Consider the following 23,387-nt stretch of genomic DNA (forward strand, 5'->3'; position numbering starts at 1 on the left):
GTTTCAGGCAGCATGACAAAATTCTACTGTCCTTCAAATCACCGATAGCTAAGCTATGAGCAGATGAATGATGAATATTCAAAACAGTTCTATATGCAACTCCAACAACATCCTAAGCTATTAATACAAATTCTTATCACTCTGCAGTAAAGGTGGTATTTCTCTTTTTGTTTTCTGAACTTTGGCAGCTTCCTGTGCATGTGAGAATGATGATTTCCGGTTTGAAAAGAATGATTATTTTAATTCCGGCAGGAACTCTTGATTCCTAAGTCCAAAATCAACCAATAATACATGGAATGGTATCCAGACATTGCTGAAATCTACAAGTCATCTTCTCCAGACCATCCCCAGTTTGGCTGTACAATTTAAATGTACATAAGTTGACAAATGCAATATTGACCTGAACATTTGAACATTTTTTTACTTTTTATACTTTTTTATACTTTTGTATACAAGTTATTCAAAGGCAAATTGCACAGCATATAAAAAAAGCAGAATTACTGCTTCCTCAGGTATCATATTAAGTGCCAAAAGAACAGGCTGCTTTACCCTAACATATACTAAAAAAGTATACCAATAATATGAAGCTGAAAAGGTAACTGAATGTCTCTGCTTCATTCAAATGTACATCCTGGAAATGTACAAAACATTTTACTTTCAACTTACAAAAATCATTCTCTCTCAAAGTCTACCTTCCACCAGATGAGGAGCCATACCACTCCAAACCACTATGAGCCACAGTTCCGGTAGAGTGAGAGAACATACAAGCACACACATTAATTTCAAACAGTTTAAAACAACATAAGCCACCTATAAAATCAAAACAAATCATCAAGTCTTTCAAAGTTCCTCTCAATGAGTATCAACCAGATAAAGACTGGACTCAGCTGTTTCTTTAAATGCCCTAAGAAGTTTTTGCCAGTTCTGTTTTCCTTTGGACAATCTTACTTAGCACAGCACAGCTCATGTATTTAACACATTAAAATATGCACTAGGCTTCATATGACCATACTTTCCACCCTGAGACATGGTCTTAACTAGTGGGCAAAGTTTGCTTTTTCAGCTAGATATATTTATTGTGTTCACAGTAGAAGTCTAAAGTTACAAGCAAGAGCTGCCCTATGAAGTTTTATTATATGTCACTTTTGATATTTATTTTAGAACTTAAGTGCTGCTAATTTTTTAGTTTTAACAAGCTTGTTTCCCCAGCAAAACACTTTCAAACACAAAACAAGTTACAAGCAGAAAAAAAAAAATCCTCACAATTGAGATCACTTGTTACCCAACTGAAAACCAGCACTGACACTCTGTATCTAAGAGTCTAACCTGTGGCAATTTACTCAAATTTAACCAAACCAGGAGTCTAGCTCCTAGAAAAGCAAGGGTCAACAGTATTTCTCAGAGTAGCAAAGAATGTTTGTTAATTTTTCAGAAACCTTGTAACAGAAGGACATTCTAGTAAGTGTCAGTATCTCTTGTATAAACAGATACATGCCCAAAGGAACGATTATATAAAAATACCCCAAGGCCATCTAAGTACGCAACCAGGTATTCATTGTCAGATGAGCTGCAGCTTCTTAATGTATACACAGGAGATGTGGACATTAAAATAAAATAAAAATTCCCTTATGAATGCCATCATTTATATTGCTCATAAATCACCTCAACCATAAGCCTTGAGACATACTATCTCTCAGAGGCAGAAGATTTTTTTTTTTCTGAGCTAACTCTGAGATGAAAATTCATTAGCTAAGTTTCTTTTAAGTAACTTGTTTTCAAAGTTATCCATATGCTAACAGCCTACAAATCAGATTGTACCAATGAACAGACATGTTTCAGGGCACATATGCAAGCTATTACAATAGCATACCATATTATCATTCTCTCAAAGTTATTTTTACATGTGCCAAAGAAATTCCGTCTAGGTGGTGGGAGGCAAAGAGGAGAATTATGTCAGCATGGCTTGCAATTAGAGTCCACAGAAACACAGTAGCTCTTTTGATGCTGGTTTCTTAAGCCCTATCTTGAAATAAGCTCATTACATTAAATAGTGAAGAAAATTACTCTGAATTCAAGAGGTTCCAAACAGATGGTTCTAATGAAGGTCAAACCACATGGAGTAACTAGTTGTCCACATGCCAGAATTGTTTCAGACTTAGACTATACTAAGCAGATACTAGTGCATACAAGAAGAACACTATGTTAAACCATTATTTCATTTGTTTTGTTTCAGTCGTCCTGCTTTCAAAATGTGAAAGCATGCAGCAAGAAAACACAGCAGAGAAGTTGTTTTGTATCCTTTGGAGTATCTGTGTAAATTTATTTTCTTTAAAGTTATGAAATTAAAAGCTACACAAATGTACCTTTCTTATTTTGCCATCACTTCTGAAATAAACCTTCAGGTGCCGTGGCTTGTTCTTCCTACATGCTGTCTACCTCCATAGACAACATTTTTGTGAGAGATCTCAGGCTACTTTAGAAGGAACTAGAGCAATTTATTTTATATTACTGTATGGCTCTATACAAGAAAGAATTAAGTAGCTCTCTGCTAAATGAAGCCTAAGAACTGAATTATATCAAGCACAGAAGTAAAGGCCTGCAATCTAACATATGTTTTAATGCTTCTCAGTAAGGTTGCCAGCTCCAGCACAGAAAAGGAAGCCTGCCTAACAACAGGCTTGCTTTTGTCATTGACTATTCACAGACGCACTCAAGTCTTACTGGCAGACACCCAACTGTTCACAGAGCACAAAAGTTAACTTTAGTTGCCTTGTAGGGCTACGTTCATCCTACAGCAGTACAGCAACATATCTAGAACACCAATCACCTCACTGCGCACTGGAATGAGGACCTAAAAGAGCATCACTACCAGAACATGAATACCAAGAGCCAGATTAATCCCCATGTGCTGTTATGTTGAATAGTAAATAATGACATCTTCACTATCCAATTTTTTTAAGAAATCCACAGGGCCATCAGAATGCATTTAATCTTTGGCTGGGTGTTGTAATGGAGTGTGCAGTTATTATTTCCTTTGAGAATTACAACTTAATTTAGGTGATTTTTCTGATGAAGAATCATCTTATAATTAATTCTGTTTTCTAGGTTTCAACCAAAAATCAGAGAAGCAACAAATTATGTTTTATTTAAAGCAGAAATTAACTGGTGAAGTATTTAGGATTAATTTCAAGGCTGTCTCTGCATCCTACTGTCATAGCTCTGCTCATCTGAATGAGCAAAATCTGACAAAGGTCTGTTTGTCTTAAGTGGTCTTTGGACTTACCTCTAAAGAACAAAAGTTCTCAGGAAATGTAGGGTTCTTTCCGTTCTCTAAAACCCTGTGGTAGAAGGAAATAAGTCAAAGTCCTCTATTGCCATGTGTCTGAAATCCTGTGAAAGGGACTCCTTACAGGTTTTCAATCACCATAAAAATCAACCTCAGACCAATAAAAATGATCCTTGGAAGTAAAATTTCAAGAACTTACACACTGCAACAGCAGATAAACGCTTTCACAACAAGGAACTGTTACCTTGTTTACCAAAATGAGTAACCAAGACCATTATCTCTAATACATACACAGCTATAACATGAACTTATTAAATTAAGATACACTTCAACATTTAAGTTTCTAAAACCTGTAATTGGAGTAGTTAACTTCTCTGTGAGGGAAGTGATATTTCATGGCAACTTGTTTCAGCAGACAGCTTAAAATTTCATTCTCCTTTAATATTGGTTATTTTTGGTGACTGCATCCTTTGGACATTTGTCCACACAGTTCATTACTTATTTCCGACTCAGAAAGTACTTTTTTCACCAGCATAGCAGAGTAGAAGTTATTTTTTAAGTCACAGATTAATTACTTTCTTCAGTACTGCTTTCACTAGCTCTCTCTGATATTATAAACAGGTTTGGAGAAGTCAAGTTGACAGAACTTCCCTAAAAAAAAATTAGAAGCGACATAAACCACTACAGTCAGGGAGTCAAACCATGGTATAAGGTAAGCATTGGCTTCCACTAGCTTGATTGCAAGTCACCCAACTCTTTTCTTTCTGATCCAATTTTATAAAAGCTTAATCTAAAGTTTTGGTTACAAAGGTCAAAAAAAAAAAAAAAAAAAGCTAGAGTAGCATTTAGAAGGATCTACCTTAGAGTAAATCTTTCATTATACCTTGGGATAAACTAAAACCCATTTTACCTCACCCTACTCAATTACTTTAAAAGATTGAGAAGAACATTAATATTTTAAAATAATTCTTTCCAGAGAGTCTCAAAGCAACTTTCTAGTAGAAAAGAGCATTTCTCTAAATAGTAGATCCACATCTTTCAGGAAGCATGACTATACTTCTTGGCTTAAATACCTGAAGCGTTTGAAACTAAAATGAGAATGATCTATGACTACGTACTATGACTACAGCCACGGTTTTACACAACCAAATGAAATGACCACACAGTTTCTCATCCTCATTTCCACTTCTCAAAGAAGAACTGACAGGAATTGACAGTTTGATCATGACAGCAGCAGCATCCCATGAAGTGTGAAACATACCCACTGACAAAAATTTCAATATCCTTCTCGGACAAATGACATGGGAGCTTCAGTTAGATCACAAAAAAAATCATAGTATTAAAAAAAAAAATCCTTTCCTAAAGGCTAAGCTACCAGGAATTATTTTAAGTAGTGGTGTTAAAAGACCATAAGATCGACACAATACAGGCTATTGCACAATATACTGTGTAGAGAATCGCTTGTTTTCTCAGCTGGTGTGCACGCAACTTTTTGCAAACATTGTGTGCACCTCATTGTCCACATATTGCAGGCAAGAACTGCTCAACTGCAAGAAAGGTCGGATACCAGGCTAGTTGTAAAAAAGGCAACCTAGAAACCTTTAGGGAGAGACATCTCAAATATAAGTTTTTAGCCCAAGAGAAACCAGAATGCCAAGACATAAAATGAAAACAGGCTCAGAAAGTTGATTTAACTGATCTTTTTAAAAAAAACATATGAACAAAGACACCATATTGCAAATGACAAAACCTGTGGCAAGAATTTCAGTTTAAATGGTAAAGGAACGAGTTAAGGGAACAGATGTAGCTTCTTTAAAGCTACCTGATCTTTGTGCTGCAAATTCTACATAATGAGATCACAGGTAGTGAGCAGGAACTTAAGAAAATCTGTAATAGATGTTAAAATCATGAAAACAGAAAGAAACAGAAAATGGATGTATGACAAACACAGTACCACGGAAAACCAAATTCAAGATACATTCCCCACAGGAATAATTTTTGGTTATGAGTTATGAAATCTGAAAAATGATTGTAACTTTTTGGATGTAACTTTTTTTACTTTTGATGTAAATGAGTGTTAATTGTATGTTTGCAACTTCCTGTCAAGTCTGATTTTAAAGGTCATATCCTATAGTCTCTGGGCAGAGCAGATACCAGATTAAATAGAAACAAGTAGATATCAAATATTCTTCCCTTCTTTTAATATTTACAAATCACTGCTTTGTGTTGTTGACAAGAACAGGTAAGACTTTTTCATGAGCAATATTTTAGAATGCAACCTTTATTTTCCTACTACATACTATATTATCATATAATAGCACTCATATTAGTAGTAAATATTAATTAATCAAATTTAATTATTAAAATGCTCTAAATAATTACAACAGGCAAAAACCTCTCCATCATCAAGTACTGCCATTCTGCTTTTCTGGTAAAGCAGGTTACCATTTCTCTAGAAATAATAAAAAGAAAGCTTGGATTATTTTGCAGGAACTCTCCCATACAGTACTCTCAGTGTGGCTTTGGGTGCATCAATCACACAACCACAGAGGTTCTGAGCCTTTCTTGCTCTCCCCAGATCTTAATCAATTTTGAGAAGGATTACTATCCCATGCTCCTTCTTCCTCCCAGGCAAGACGCTTATGGTGAACCTCGGAGAAGATTAATGCTCTAACCACATTCCCAGTTCTCCCTCAGTTTCTTCTGAATTACTGTTCAATATTCTTCAAGCAGGCATCATGAAAAACTACTTTAGTACAACACTACAATACTTCTTTATACAGTTTTCACACCTTGGTACATCTAAAAATCACAACAGACTATTTACTAATCTTCTATTATATATGACGGATTTGTCAGTCCCCTGACATCCCAGAGAAATGCTCAAATCATTTTCACAGACTAACACAGAGCCTATGGCTTTAGAACATTTAAAATCTTGGATAAAATTAAATGTGGATGTAAAAGTGAGTCAGATTTAAGAATATTACTAGCTATTTAATCTTTAAATACATTTCCAAGTTTTTCATGAGAAAGCAAATACCATCACTATAACCATTTTATAAGCAGGGAAGAACTGTCAAAAGTGGGGAACAAATAATCTTCCTGAAAATAAATCTTCAGGCTAAAAATAACACCTGCATTCTACTTGGATCCATGTTTAAAGACAATTCCTTTCCCCGCTTCCCCCAATCCTGCAATACTACTAATAGGTGACACTAAATATGGAAAAATTTATTTTCTTCTTGCAAATCAACTCATGATCACTCTCTCTGTATAAAGCTTCCAGTCTGTAGCTAAATTTTATAGTATTATAGGCCTGTCACCAGAATGTGGAAGTAACTATAAATATGCCATTTAAATCTTTAGAAATATCTAAATAACATATTGAATGTTACTGAACACTGAAACAATGAAATAAACTTGCATGCACTGCATATCAATACAATCTTCAGAATCAAAGGGGGAAGATTAGGCATCACCAACAATTCTTTTCAAGTCTAAATAGGAGTATTTTTTATAAAAACTTGGAATAAAAAAAAGCTTTCTCCAGAGGGACTAAGTATGTTCCATTGCTGTATAGTAATTTATCAAACTGAAAGCCAAATTAAGAATCTAAGAGCAGAAAACAGGGCACAGAACAGAGAAACCAGATAAAACAACTGTGAGAAACATTAGACTCAGTCTGAATATCATCAGCTTTCACTTCCCTTACCCTCAAAAACAAAACACAAAGACTGTAGCAATTACTACAGCCCTCCCTTCACATCAAATCAATGTTAAGTGTTTAGAAGCTATCAATCTTGCTTACTTTTACAACCTCCTCTTAATACTTCACAAAGAATGGTTTTGAAGCACTTTCAGTTGCAGCTGGTAAACCAGAACCCTCGCTCTTCACAGAGCACAACTGAAAACCTCCTACTCCTCAGCTGAATTCACATTGATATCTGCTCTTGCCTATGACAGTCATATGACTCACAGACACCTAATAACTCAAGGTCCTATTTACAAAGTCAGCTGTAACTGTCAACAGGTGGGGGAAGAGAGAAAGAGTCTACTGGAGTCAATCCTTGTCTTAAATCAGACAGTATGTCACAGTCACATTATTTCACATTATTCAGGAGACCCTTCCCCCTCCTGACAGGCCAGGATGCCAAGGGGGAAACCAAAATCCCTGTCCTATATGCAACAGTTAACACTTTTCTCTAAATTCTGCTGTGTAGTATTAAACCCCAGCCACTTCAAGTGCTACATGTTCTTCTCAACTGCATTAAAGTTGTCACTGATACTAAGAAATTTTATTACCAAGACAAAAAACATCACTATTCATTTTTGTGTGAACTGCCCCACTTAACTATTCTCCTGCCGCCAACCACTGGAATAATCTTTAGAGATATGAAAAATACTTAAACCATTTAAATGTAAAATTTCTAAAGAAAATGAGATCAGTTTTAATACAGAAATATAATCTGTAAAAATAAAACATTAACAGTCCAGCTACTGAAGGCATTGTGACAGTATCTTGAGCATGCAGCTGGTTTTTGCTGCATGCACACTTGGTATCTTACTGACCATGTTGCAGTGAGTGACTTCTCCCTATCAAAACAACACAGAAATAATCAAACTGGACTTCTGTTTGCAAGTAAATATATGCAATATGCAAGTAAGAGGCAGTATTCAATAATAAGCAACATGAATTTTGGGAAAAAGCTTGGTTTTATTAATTCCTCACCAGTTGTTTAGACATAAAACATAAGCATAAAACAGAAGCTTGGCAAGATGCTTTTAAAAATTACAGTGTTAATCTTCTACTTGAGTTAACATCGCTTTCAAAGTTACTTTTTTCATTTCAGGCTGCGGCAGACTGAGGACACTGAAAATAAGGCAGTGCATTAAGGAATGGTCCAAAGCAACCTGATCACTTTTGTTTTGTAAATACTGCAAACATACACATCCAAAAAGGTGCCTTACAGTACAGCTTTGAAAGAAGCTCTGAACATGCTGAAGAAGCAAGCACATTTCTCAAAACTTACCTTGAAACTATGAGACAAAGGCTCTGAAGAGCACATCCTCACTAATACACCATTTTTACTGCCTTTTGAAGAAACTATTTAATATTTTACACCAAGCTTTCCTTCTGACATATTTTCCTTTGGTGTGCAAATCCAGTAACAATCTACTTACCACAGCAAGCTGTGTTCGTGATGCTACTGTATGAAACACTGCAGGCATCATAAGAGATTCTTCTACTTTCAATTCCATCTCATTCTCTGCTGAAAACGTGGTTTTGGGGATAGCTGGTGGACGTTCACACAAGATCATTTCTTTGTTGAATAAAAAAATTGGGTTGGTGTCCTACACTCAAAAAGGAAACAAAACCAAACACTGAAGAAAGGCAACTTCCTGTTGAATTATCAATTATTTCCTCATGTGGGTAACATGTCTTGAGAACAAGTTAAAATCTACACTTAGAAGCTGAATACATAAACACCTGTTTCTCAAATGAAAGAAATCCAGCAAACTATGGAAAAAAATTTTAAAAATCTTTTTCTTCCCCTATAAATGAAAGTTTAGACTAAGAATGTCTAGTGCAGCATGCACTTACTGTTCCAGCACTGTAACTACACACTCTTCTGTCTGGTGCCATACACTCTCCTCCATTGACAACCAGTACTTGGTGCTGAATGGCAATCTTATACTTTGTTTGAATTGCATGTTTCAGATCAGCCACACTAAAAAAAAAAAAAAAAAAAAAAAAAAGAAGTTGATGCTATCAGATTATTCATGTCTCTAATTTTACATATTTCTGTAAGATACACTGGTGACTTGTCTGTGTCAAAGCAGAACATTTTTAAAAGAAATATTTTTATTCAGCACAAAGACGTATCTCTAAATTTTGTAAGTGATGTGATGTGTTGCATTCCAGTCAATATGCTATCAGCTAAAAGAAAACAGTTTGCATTGCTCATAAGTCACCAGCAGTATTTTTTCCAAGATCTGTTAGCATGCTGAAATTCTGGATAAAGTCACACCAAGCATTTAGGATAGCAACTGTAAAAGTAATATTGTGTTCCTTGAATTCATAGTTTATGACCAAACAGCTGACTTGCTAAGCCCCTAGAAGTCAAGACTATCAATACTTCATTATTCACAACATAACCGCCAATAAACTATGACATTTACTGTACATGAAGTACCAGAAAGCACTTAACAATAACAGGAAATTCAACAACTGATACTACAAATTAATAAAAACATCACAGATTTTAACATAGAAACAGTATATCAATAGACCATTTCTGGTTTTAATTCACCAGCCTCACACGTTTAATTCTAGCTGATGACATCTTAACATTACTGCATATTTTGGACAGTTCTTGACTTTGTCATTAAGACACTTGTAAACAGCAAAGTAAACAACCATTTACTAATCTGATACAGTTACTGACCCCAGGTAACATAACACACTGTGGCAACACCTGTGCAAAGGTATAAAAAAGCTTCAGAATATGAAGTGAATAATATAAGCATCAGTAGTTTTGCTGTGACTGGCAGGAAACTTTAAGTGCTACTGTTACTTAAAAAAGATCATAAAGATCTGTTATTTAAAACAACCATGATTCAGCATGATGTCATAAATTCATTACAAACCTCTCATGAGCACAAGCTTGCACTTGCTAGCTGTGTTACAGTAACCATGCACCTATCACCTCCACGGGCTTTAGGAAGATAACTTGGCTTGTCCATGTACAAGGAGACAGGCAAAGAAGCCAATAAAGTTAGTCTTACTAGAAAATGCAAGCCTATACACGCAGATATACAGACTAAGCAGTTACACTGCTCAACTGAAGAGTCTTTGATTTTGTGTGGTTCAGTTGCTGGAAAGCTTTCTCAAAGAATAATTCAACTGAGCAAAAAGTGGGCCCATAGCAAATTATTAAGAGCCTGGCATGGCAGCTTAGATGCTGCACCTCACGCACCTTGATTTAAAAATGTAATGTCTAAATGTATCAGACAGCTTACAGGGGTGGGGGCACACCTGTAAATGACCCAGTAGAAACAGAATTGCTGGAACACTATTTCATGCTCAGTAATAGCCTGACTGTCAGTTGGCTTTAGAAAAGAGCACACAAAAACAGTCTAGACAGTCTTTTTTCAGTCATGAAAATTACAAATAGGAATTCAGGAGAAAGGAAAGAGTGAATTAGGAAAAAAAAAAAAAAACATGGTAAAAATCTTTCTTACCCAATTACTTGCAACACATTCATCACTAACAAACTATGAAGACAGCAGGTGAGCTTGGCTCTTGCTACTCCCAAGGTGACTTGCACATGAGAACAATGAAAAATGATACAATACAAACTTCTCTAAAAAGCATCTATACATTTACAAGATGCTTTTAGCATGCAGTGAAAAAAAAATAGAAACAGTAAATTTGTTGGGACTTAACCACGATCCTCTAATACCAATCATGCTTCAGGCAGTTGGGCATTCAGAAGTTCATGGTTTACATATAAAATAATGTAAAATAGGTTGGAGCCTTACAACATAGCACAAACCAACTTTTACCCATCTAGCTATGAGACAAAAAACTTCATGCCAATTCTTTAGCATCCAAAAACATTCCAGAGCACACATTTTCTTCAGAATGAGAATACTGACAACAGAAAGAACAACCTGCAGAACTCTCTCTATGATGCCAGACGGTAAAAAAATAAGCCCTTTCTAGAGAAATCCCAAATAAAAATACTACTCAAAAAAAGGGCACAAAAGATCAGAAGTCCTTCTGACAGTTTTTTCAAAAACCACCAAACACAACACCACACTCAGTGAGGAGCAGATCAGCCTTTGCCACTGTCCCAGAAAGTAAATAACTTCTCTACTCTTTCATGGAATCACACACACAGTCACCTGGCAAGGCAATAAAAATGCTAACCATAAAAAACAAAAACAAAAACAAAAAAAAAAAAAAAAAAAAAAAAAACCAAAAAAAAACACAAAAACAAAAACAAAAAAAAAAAAAAACACCTAAATTCACTCAAATACCAGAAAATCTAGAGGAAAACTACAATGACACACTAAAAAAAAAAACAACCTAATGTTCATCTGTCAAATACTTAGTATATAAAAGTATACACACTTTTTAATTTAAAACAAACAATACACAATTAATTTACTCTCTTACTTTTGTACAGCAAGTTCAGTATCAAATGTAAGGGTAGTTCCAGTGTTGACCAAAAATACATATAGCTTCATGATGATTTCTTTAGGTCTCTGAAGTTTGTAACTTCCACTGCTAAAATCATTTAGAAACTGAAACAAAAATATCAAGTGTTAGTTTCACAGGAGTTATGAAAAAGACAGCCATTCGTTTTCAAAAACACTTTTTCAGATATATAGTGTGTGAATACATCAGTGCTCACATTCCACAGTTCTTTATTCATTACCAAAGACAGAGATGTTGTTCTTCTAGCCAGAAACACAGGCAAGGTAAGTCTCTGCATATACAGAGAGTTGGGAGAACACATGAGAATATACACTGAGAAGAATAAAAGAAACTAAATTAAAAAAAAAAAAAAAAAAGAAACTATGACTTCCAATTGCAGAAGCCATCATTCCAGATCATTACCTGGCTTTTATCAATTATGAAATACCTTTTTAAAGCCCCAGATAGTAATTTCCAGACATCTTTTTTAGATTTTACATACAGCAGCACAATGTAATAACTCTTCAACTTACAGATACTATCTGCTCACTGCTATCCCTAGCCATACTTTTTCCCCCAGAAACTGAAACGCTGACAAAAAAAAAAGGAAAAAAAAGAAAATAGGCAAAATTCCTTTTTGTATTTCTCTACAATAATTAATAGCTTTAAAAATATTTTCTTCTGTTTTCAGCATTAGCTAAATCTGTAGCTTCTTTCTTTGTTACTGATGGCAAACGTGAAGTATTCAAGCAAGAACATGCAGGTCAACACACATTTTCAGTCCTGTGCCTTACCAGAACCTGGATGAGTAACTCTATGCATGTGTTTTTCCAGTGTATGTGACAGATGAAAAACTTTAACCTGCCTCATAAAACACTGAGATTTAATTTGAGATTCTATCACTGAAGTACTTCATACTTCTGAACCTTTTTCTCTTCTCCTTAGGAACTAGGAAGCTTATGAGTAATTTCCACCACACTAACAAAGCTGCTACAGAAATACAAGCACCATAGTCACTAATGACCTGAGATTTTTATATGGAAAGAATTACAGAAAGTTCAGCTGTAAGTTTTAGCCACTAAGCAATATTTTTATATTGTTATAAAAATGACTTTTTGTATTAAATTACTACACAGGTAAGCCATCCCTTTTTCCTTGAAATATTAATAGGACACACATACAGGGTCCAGGCAGTTTATCAGATTACTTGAAAATTAGTCTGAATGTGCATTTATCTCTTTGCCTACACATAGAAAAATTGAAAAACCACAGAGAAAAATAACAAGCATGCCATTAATATGAGGGGGGAGATGTTTTATCAGAATATTTATTCCAGAAAGTTATAAGAGTTTGCTTACAAGAGAGCAGCTATCCTCACACTTTTCAAGCATTATTATAGTCTTAGTTAAAATATGCATTTTTACAAAATGGTTTCAGAAACAGAAGAATATAAAATAAAAAAGGACGAGTTAAATAATTTTATCTGAAGAGAGTTTTGCTGTCCTTACACCTGAACTCTAATGTACGCAGTGGCACCAGCTTCATTTTAAATTAGAAAAAGAAGAACATACTCTATAAACTAAATTATTAGACAGGTAAAAACTGCTAAACACCAAGAACAAGGTAAAAATTCTTTATTAATAAATTCTTTGGACCATATTTCAGAATTGAACAGTCTCATGCACACACTATTCTTTTCCCAAAGAGTATTTGTGACCATGATCCAGGCGGAATTAGAAACAAGCATTAAATAATACAATGTTCCAAGCACAGACCATATGAAACAAACAAACAAACAAAAAAAAAAACACACGAAAAACTTTTCCATCTAAGCATAGTAAAAGGCTTGTTTAGTACCTAGTTTTCATATGAACATTACTACCCAAGCTAAAGCAGTATTTAAGAGAGATTGTGTCTAAAACACACAGAAACCAAAATTTTAATCAAGCATTTACCCATCCATACCATAACACTAAACCTAACTAAAGCATAGAAAGAAGAAACATCATTAAGATCAACAATATTTATGATAGCATCTGCCATACATCAGGAGTCTCTAACTTTTCAACTTCTGACAAAGAAAGAATTACCTTCAAGCATTATACAGAGCCACCGTCTTCTTCAAATTCAAGCACACATTCACTTTACTTGATTTTTGGCAACAGAGTAGCATGGCTGTTCAAAGCCAGAGAAGATCTGAAAAGATTCAGAATGCAATTATTACTAAAATGTCAGGATTTATAATGATCATAATTGCATTTAATACAGAAATCAGTGTATGTTAATGCCAGAAGAGTAATTATGTGGTAGTTATTTGGGGTTTTGTTAATTAACAATACTATCCAGTCACAAGTCTGCCCAGATCTTCTACACATCTGAATACTTCTGCTCATCATTTTTGTTTAAAATAACTGTTAATCATACTTTTGAGTGTTCACAAGGAGAGAAATTTAGTTCACTATAAAGAACTGTTTGCTTTTTCATTAACTGAAATTATTTTTCAGAACTGGTGCAGAATGCTGATACAGTGACACTGAGAGCAGTAGAGAAAGTCTTAACAATGTAATTTATGCATTAAAAGGTATACACGCTATTGCTGTTGAATGAACAGTCTTATCCAGCAGCTGCCTCTCACAGATTCCTTCAGGAATCAGTATCACCTTCCTTACCTGAAAGGTAACCTATTTTGCTAAACCATTCACCTACTTTCAAAGCATTTGTTAGATTTATTTATTCTATTTTTTAAAATAAACTGAAGATGTTATCACTCCCATATTGTCACTACACCTTGGCCAGGGGCTTCCTCTCCCAGAACAGCTTCTTAAACTACAATGGAAACTACAACAACCAAAATGAGCCAGATCAGCAAAGGTTACCTTTTTTAGGCTACCCTAGATAATTTTAACTGTGTTCAGTTAAATAGCAGTGCCAAAGGAGAAGGAGACTTGGCGAAGTACAAATGTGGATGAGCTGTTGGGCTCAGGGCAGTGAAGCAAGTGCACAAACTCCAAACAAACATTTATATCATGTTAATGCCCTAGCAAGCTTTCTGAGAAGATGATCAGGCACTATAAAGGGTGATAATCCATTACTAAAAATAGACTTGCTGAAGCCTGAAAACCATTAGAACATGTAAACCATTTTATACAACCTATGCTAGTACAGATAAATCAAAAACACTCCACCCCACATTTGAAAACCTTAATAAAGGAAAAAATTCTTTTATGGTCATGGAACAGAAGTATTATCTTCATCCCTTTTGTCCACTCCCCCACCACTCCTATCCAAAATGCACACATGACATTTTATCAGAAGCAAAGGTACAATAAAAAGGAAATAAGCAGTGTGCTTAAGTGCTACTATTAAAAAAAATTGTAATTTAAGCGTCCTCCTCCCATTTAGCTATCAGCAGTCAGTAGCTGTACTTGAGCAAAATAAATTTGTGAATACTTGCTTTAGGTCAAAGTAATGCACATTAACATGAAACTGCTGAAATACTTCTGCCACAAACTAGGAACACAATGCAATAACCTCTTGCCTTATAATTACTTTGCAATCACTAAGACAGAAAAAACAAGTCCTGTTTCTTCACCCAATATTTCATCAAATGATGCTGGGGGAAAAGAACTACACCAATGCAGGTAGGACAAATTTGTATTAAATTACTCTTAAAAAAAAAAAAAAAAAAAAAAAAAAGAAGGTAGAATTCACAAAATTCCATGGAATTCACCCACTCTCAAAGTTGTTACAAATTTCAGTGAACACTTCAGGAATAGGAGAATGACATAAAGCAAAGTTCCAGAGAATACATGCCTTAAACTGCAGCCTCTCCTGTACTGATGTCCAGCAAAGGCATGCTGCAGCCCTTCCTCCCTTCAGCAGGAACTATGTCAAGCGCCTCTCTCCAGCTGCCTGTTTTCATAACACTGGAAGAAAATTAATTTTGAGAGCTCTCCCTAGTCTTGCATCTCTGGACAACATCTGCTTGACTGTGTTCAAAGTTACAGGGGGTATGCATGAAAGCCTATCAGAGTTGCCTAAGATTCTTTTCTTTCAAAGGTCAGGTTATTGCAGACTGCTACAGACAAGGTCAACTACATATCACAAATCAGCCTTTACATTTGTTCCAAATATTCCAGAATATTGTCATCATCCAGCAGTAACGCAAGTTCTTAACATCATCTTGGAGTGAAAGTCACACCAAGCTTCAACAGAATATATCCATACATGTTTTGTTCTTCTTCTGTTTGTATTACCACAACAGGTCATTGGAGAGAGGCCAACACTAGGAGGCTTTATTTATTCGCTTTTAGCTTTAAACTCTTACGTAGTGTTACAAGTTTCAAGACATTTGGTGTTATGTTGCTGAAATTATTTTCATTTGTTTTAATAGAGGTTCAACAACTACACAGTTTGATAGCTACTGAAGACAGAGCTATTACCTATGTAATCAAACAAAACCACAAATGACTAATCCACCCAGATTATTTGTTTAAACTGTAGACTTAGACTTGCAGCATTAGATTCATGCTATCATACAAACTAGATCCTTCATACTATGGGATAGAAGTCGGTATGACCAACTGTCATTAATTGTCAGTAATACCATTAAGAAAATAGCTGAACATTTGAAATTTTCTTAAACAGCTGCCAAGTCAGACAGAATATGGTAGGCATAAATAAAAGAAAATAAATGAGATGACAAAAATATAAGAATAGCACGAAGTATAAAAAGTCTTCATAATTAATTGAAAAAATGTACATTAGGCAGTAAAACACCAAAGCCATCCATGAATACACTGTGCTGGTTGCAACATTTATTTCACTGCTCTACACTCTACATTGCAATGCAATTACTGCATTCTTTTCTTGTATAATATAAACTCTTCAACAACCAACTGCTTTTGAAGTCAGTGTTGATCAATACTTTCAATACATGCTGTTTACAAGTACTGAGATGTACCTCAGTTCGGAACTTGCTCATTGTTACATCTCTAAAATGAAATTAATGTCTGTTTACAGACTCTTTTTGTCATTACAGCACAGGCATCACAGGTTTCACAGCACCCTACAAATAATCCTATGGCTACATTAACCATCCATTTATGCTCTTAAATGCAGAATCCCTGCTTCTAATTACCTAATGCTGACTGTTCCATTGTTTCATGGTACAGCTCTTTCCAACTTCACAAACTCAAACACTGAATCATGGCATTCAGAGCAAGACAAAGACAGAAATCAACATTTATGCTGTTTGGGTTTAATGGGACATTAATCAACTTCACTTTGGTCATTAAGTTCCCTCTGTATTATCTTAATTGCTCATGTTCATGCTTCTGACATCTCATTTCCCATACTTTCTTTATAATCTGTATTACAAACTAAACTTGAACAAACAGAGATACTGATAAATTTTTCTTTAATGCCATAAAATTTAAACTGAACTATGCCAAAGTAATGGCTTTTCTTAAAACCCAGTGGTGTAAAATCCCATCCACAACAGCAACACACAAGCAGTACATGGTATCTTGCTTTTTGTTCCCAGGGAAGAGCAGGGAAGTGCTGCTCCACATGTGTATGCTAAGTGTTGTACTTATCAATGCTTCATCTTCCAAGTCAGATAGAACCAAGAGGCCCAAACTCTTTCCCCCTTGTGTCTATCTCCAGGTCAAAATGGGCTCAAGCCTGAAAGCAGACAGAACTAGATGAATCACTTGATCAAGGCAAGACACAGTGCCTGCATTTCCACACTGCTACTAGACAATCACATACTTCTATGTGATCATCATCTGTGAGCTGCTGATAAGGAAGTTTCACTTCCCTTACTGCAGAAGCACTGAGGCTACACTACAGGTAACAGTGTCTCCTACATGAGTCATAAATGTTACCCCCATTTACCAGGGTCAGGAGGCTCACAGGACACCACCACAGAATTTCTGCCTGTTGAAAGGGCAATTCATCTGAGGCAAAGACTGACAAGTCTGTGACATGCTTAAAAAGACTCAAGTGCTATTCCTCATTCAGTAAATATCTTATCTGGGTAACATCTCCCCTCAAGGCCAATACACCTTTATTACTTCTCAAGATGGAGTCAACTGTGGAGCACATTAGCATGTTATTAAATAGTGCTTCATTTCCATACCACAAATCTTAAGGTTTGCCTCTCAGATGCCACAGTTCTTGTGATTTCACCTTTCAGAGCAGGATTTCCTGCTTCACCTCGACTTAAGCAACTCTATAATCAACAAAGGTACAAGACCAGTGCAGAATATTCCTTACAATTCATTTTGTTTTCTTCTATAAACCTGTCTTCTACCTCCACTTCCTTTGTTTTTTTTTTAAGTGCCCTTCTCAAAAAATGCTCTCTTGCTTCAATTTGCAGACCCCAGCAGCACAGTATTTTATAGCACATAAGTCAAATGAAAATGAAAATAGAAACTGAAGCTAAATTTAAAGAAAGTAACACCTTTCTTAATGTCAGTTGTAAGATCCTCTCTAAAAGTAGGCTTCAAGGACCTTTCTTCAATACTGCAACTTAATGCATCTAACCAGAAATACCTTAATTTTGCAGAACATTACTACTACCAGCACCAGAAGAATAGAAAATATGACCTCATTGTGAGGGCACAAATTCTTTAGTAATGCCTTATGCAACAGAAATGGCTATGTTTTTAAAATACAGTGCAAATGCATACCATTTTCTAGACAGCCAACTGTTGAAAGGAAATATGCGTTAAAAGACACTTTAAAAACTTAAAAGAAAAACTAAAAAAATTTAACACCTAAGCTGTGTGATGAAAAAGTAGTAAGGCTCCTCCTGACCCAGGTGGAAAGAATAATTTAATTCTCCTACTCCTCCAAAATCAATTTAACGAGAAGACCACATTTAATCAGTGAGATAAATATTACTCAAGGTGGAGATCCCATCTCCAACTGCCACCTTGTATCAAAGCCTATAAACCTCATGTTCAAGCCACACTGTAGTCTTAAAGAAAGGCTGTCAATGCCTGACATCTGTACGGTTGCAGCCATCTGGAGCTCTATTTATATGTTGAGATGTGCATCAGGCGCAGAGGCGGTTACTTAATTACAGCATCTCCAACAGTCACTGTGTTCTTAACAGCTCTCAAACTCAGCTGCTGGTCAGCAAAACAAGTCTTTTCCACTCAACCCAAGAGCCAAGCTGCAATCCTGCAGAGCAGCCAGGACACATTCCTAAACCCCTACTTCCCAATTCACTAAAGAAGAATTTCAAAAGTCAGTAACATAGTATTTCATAGTCTAAGAGGCTTCCTCCCTCCTTCCCCTCCTTTAAGATGAATCATTTTATGCATTACTAACCTAATACTTCAGTTACATATTGGCCATCATATTCAGAGTTGCTCCTACAACTCTGAATTACATGGAAGCTCCTCATTCAGCTAAGTAGGTGCTGCAATTCCTTCAGAGGTCCTCAGCAACATCAAGGGTGAAAGAGCAGCTCAAAAGCAAATCTGGGCAGGTAAGAAAACACTGTACATTAAAGAGTGGCTTTGAAATTGGTGTAGCCCAAAACAATGCAGCTTCTCACAAGTTCAGACAAAACTTACACTGTGAATTCCAGGAATGCAATAGTTTCAAAGATGCTCATAAGGCAACAAGCACATTATCAAGCACTGTGTCATGATTACATATGGATGTGATTATAAAGCTGCAAATCTGATGGTTAGCATCTATTTCCACTGCTGTTTTCACTGATTTGAGGAGCTGCCAAAACACAGTCCATATAACAGATCAGACAAAAGTTCTCCTCTTGCAATAGTAAATACAATTTTACCCTGTTTTTTCAAAACCTCACATCTCTTACATGATAAAAAGTGAAACTTCTGTGCCTCAGAAAAGCCAGAAAACAAACCTAGGATTTCTGACAATCTTATTGCTAGGAAACAGCCTACAACCTGCAGAAGTATCCCTTTTCTTTCTTTCCTTTTTTTTATTTTTAATTGATGGAAACCAGTCTTTCCACAGCTGTCTGTGCCTTACTTTTGACAAAGTAAACTGAAGGTTTTGTCAGATTTTTCTTTTTTTAATGTATAATTTTGCCATTTCAAAGCACTTGTGGAGTACAAGCCTCCCTTAAATTACAGAGATTAATACATTCTCTTTGCAAAGATTGGTACTCTCAGGAACATGGAGCTTCAGGTGGTTTTATTCAAGTTACTGACTGACTCCATAGTTGTGGGAAGGTTCTTTCTGTAGGTATGTACTCTTTAAAATAATGAGCATGTAAAATCTTCCAGTGTTTGCAAACAATTCTGCAAGAAACAGACAACAAATTTTCATTCTTTCTTATACCCAACTCAGACAAGTCAGCACCAACCCTTCTTCCACTAACACTCTCTCTGATCAACCAAGAATACGAACTCTGGAACACAAACAGAAAGAGCACCAGACTTATGAATACCTTTCCTCAGCCAGTTCTTCTTTTGCTCCTTTCCCTGCATCAACTTTCAGTGGTGCAAGTACCCCTATTTCTCTGGAATAAACTGGATGACTTTGCTGTAAAAAGTTAGAAATACCATACTTCTCCAGGATACTGATAGGTCAAACTGGTTCCATGATCTGGTTCGTTATATAACTCCACAAACTACACTTCAACTAAGGCTGAAGAGAAGACAATGAATACAGAGGATACTGAACATCAGAATCATCATTCAAGAAGACAAGTGAAAATTTTCAGAAGGCATCATTCACATTTCTAACTGCCCATGCCATCCTCAGTTACTAATAGATCACTTCTTAGAAACCTAGTAAAAAAGCCCAAACCAGTACCCTCTTAAAAAGCAGGCTAAGATAACTTAAAAATTTGCAATTACTACAGATGCAACCAAGGACAGAGTTTCTCAAAATTTAGTCTAGGAGGCCATTTCCCCTGTTCATCCCTCTTCAGATACAACATCCTAATGCTACAACTCTTTTTTGTTGTTTTGTTGTTTTTTTTTTGTTGTTGTTGTTGTTTGTTTGATTGTTTTCTTTTATATGGAAAAGGGAAAAATCTTGGCCAGAACTATTTAAAAGATGAAAATGCAGAACATAAGACTGATTAAATGGCATTTACTTCACAGGAATGAAAACACTACAGATGGAAAAGAAAGTCAAAGATTGACAATAATGAAATGTAAGGCAAGTAAAGATCCTTGTGATTTAGTCTGACTGCCTACATAAAAGTCACAGGTTCTTCCTTAATTGCTATTCATAAGCAATGAGATTTTTAAAAAAAATAGTAAATTTTTCTAGTAATAAGGAAATCTACTACCATCTTGACAAACTATTTAATTGGTTTGCAACTTTCAAACTTGTTTCAAATTCTTCTTATCCTACATTAATTATAAAATCAGTATTTGAACTTTCAAGATCTAAAGACAGAATTTATCTAATTTCTCTTTTTAAAGTTACTTATAACTCATATATCACCTACCAACCTCCTCCTATTTATCAACCTTCTTTTATTTTCAGTGGTATCTGAAAGTGAATTACCATCAGCAAGATGCAGAGCTGATATAAGCCCCAGTCTCCCTAGGAATACATATTCACAAATGTCTAGATTCTTCTCAAATCAATTTATTAACTCTTTTTGGATATCACACATTTACAAATCACCTTCAGATCTCTATTGGCAACAGTGGGAAAGAAAAATAACAGCAATGTGTTGAAAAATGAGAAAAGCTGTAGGATAGTTTGCAGAATATTAAATGGTCTCTAATCTCAAGAAGGTGTTTTCTAATCTTCATCTGCCCTTCTTTACCCTTCTGGAATATAAATCTTTGGTAGCTTGTAACAGCTAACAACGTGCACCAATAAATTCTTTTGTGCAGTTTTATCAACATAAGAACTATACAACCACGAAAGAAACCCCAAGAAAATCAGAGAAAAACACAACTTGCAATGACTGAGGTATTACAACTATATTCCTGCCTTATTAAACCCTGGTTGTGCTGTTTAGAGCCATAACATGCATGTGAAAATGTAGTTATAATACATTTGCTTTTTGAAATGTATAGGTATTTTACCACCAAGCCTTTCATTTAAAAAGGGAAGTTTACACACTACCCCTCCCCCCCTTCATTCAGAAAGAACTGAGAATTTTGAGTCATATTTCAAACCATTCACTGGGTGAGAATCAAGTTTCTTTCAATCAGTAGACAGCACAAGTACTTGTGAAGAATATTTTTAAATAGAGAAGTCAGCTTGAATTTACTAGTAGAACACTTACAATATAGCATAAGCACAATATATTAGAAGACAGCTTCTAGTCCTGTTACACAATATATTCTTATGTAAGAATCTTCCCTTCATCTGAATTTAATAAAAATACACACTCTGAAGGATGGAAGAATAACTGTATAAACAAAAGCACCATTTTGTCAGTATGAACTGTTTATCCAAAGCCAACTACAATAAAAAAGAGTCAAATTTTCACACTTTTGATGTACCAGCACAGCTACTTAGCATCAACAAACTCAAAGTTTGAAATAAACTACTGACATTTAAATTCCCTGTAATATCAGGAAAAAAACACTATTCAAATGATAAAGAGCAAAAAGTACTGCAGCTATAGCTACATCACAAAAGAGCATATCATGTTCAATCATAGAACTAAATCAAAATAGAAGTTGGGAACTTAAAAACAGCTACCTCAAACATTCAAAATTCGGACCTCAGCAAAGCACAATTCTTACAGAAATTATATTTTTGCTTTGCTAAGGGTGGTATGATTTTTTGAATCCATGATGTAAGTAAAACTCTCCCTATAATTAGTTCTTCAATACTGCATTCTACCTCTAAAATACATATAGTTTTCAATTTGTTCAAAATGAAAACACCATACTGGCCTGTCAAACACATCTTCAAGAAAAAATAATGAAGATTGATGTATCATACAGATACTAATTCCACCTAATCCCTCTAAATTAAAGCAACAGGCAATCAAAATACTGAACACACTATTTCATTATCATCACCTCAGCTTTCCTACTCTCCTGAAAAAGCAAAAATTCTGTTTCAAAAGAAAGTCTTAAGAAGTAAGAAAACATGAGTTATTTCATAAAGAGAAAATAAATACATGTTCTAAAGTAATTTAAAAATCCCTTAGAACATGACTTAGGCAGAGCTCTCAAATATTCACACACCATTCTTCTCATTGATCCTATAGCATTACACAGCAAGACAGATGCAGGACAGTTGAAACTCAACGAGTCAACAAAGCAGTTTCACATTTTACTTTCCATTAACAAGTAATTAACACAGGTCAGAAAGAAATTCATACAGCACTCAAACACTTTTGTACTTATTTGTACTAATTCATAGAAAACAGTCAACCACATTCTACCACAGCTTATTTTCTAGATGCACAAACTACTAGAGCTTTATATATAGCACACCATAATAATTTCACCTTGATGCAATAAAGACAGCAGGCCCAGCTGCAAAATCTCTTTCCAAAAGGAACTCTCAACATCTTGGATGGACATAAAAAGCTACACTGAGTTGTTGCTTGAGCTCAGAACCCTTCTGAACCATGGACTACAAACCTGAACAAAAAAGGAAAATACACACCTGGAGATGGACAGAAGACGAGCAAGAATTGCCCTGACAGCCCTGGTGTTTCTCCTGACCAGCCCCATGTCAATCTCTGAACATAAATGTGGTATCAATAAATTTGTTTAGATACTTCTATTGACAACTTCCAACAACTAGTATTGAAATATTATTCATGTATTATTAACAGTAAAGTTATGCTTGAATCCTATTAGAAAACACAAAGCATATCCACTTCCAACCCTGCTCAAAAATAGGAAAGATAGGAAGAGCTGGTTCATGGCTACGATGTCTTCCAACTTGCCTTTCAACTGAACT

At 35.3% G+C, this 23,387-nt stretch overlaps 1 protein-coding gene across 3 annotated transcripts in view; it reads right to left on the reverse strand.

Annotated features, from left to right (window-relative positions):
- RB1CC1 (RB1 inducible coiled-coil 1) overlaps window positions 1-23,387 on the reverse strand; it is a 65,676-nt gene that overhangs the window by 39,073 nt on the left and 3,216 nt on the right. For 2 of the 3 annotated variants that reach the window (XM_053976040.1, XM_053976032.1), the window contains exons 2-5: window positions 13,583-13,688; window positions 11,472-11,599; window positions 8,892-9,018; window positions 8,471-8,641 (exon numbers count right to left, since the gene is read on the reverse strand). In XM_053976040.1, coding sequence (XP_053832015.1) covers window positions 8,471-8,641; window positions 8,892-9,018; window positions 11,472-11,542 — 369 coding nt within the window. In that variant the 5' untranslated portion in view covers window positions 11,543-11,599; window positions 13,583-13,688. Of the gene's footprint in view, window positions 1-3,283; window positions 3,339-8,470; window positions 8,642-8,891; window positions 9,019-11,471; window positions 11,600-13,582; window positions 13,689-23,387 lie in introns of those variants that run through there. The other variant, XM_053976048.1, reaches the window with a different exon arrangement.

The sequence above is a fragment of the Vidua macroura genome, chromosome 1, assembly GCF_024509145.1.
Source record: "Vidua macroura isolate BioBank_ID:100142 chromosome 1, ASM2450914v1, whole genome shotgun sequence".
Lineage (NCBI taxonomy): Eukaryota > Metazoa > Chordata > Aves > Passeriformes > Viduidae > Vidua > Vidua macroura.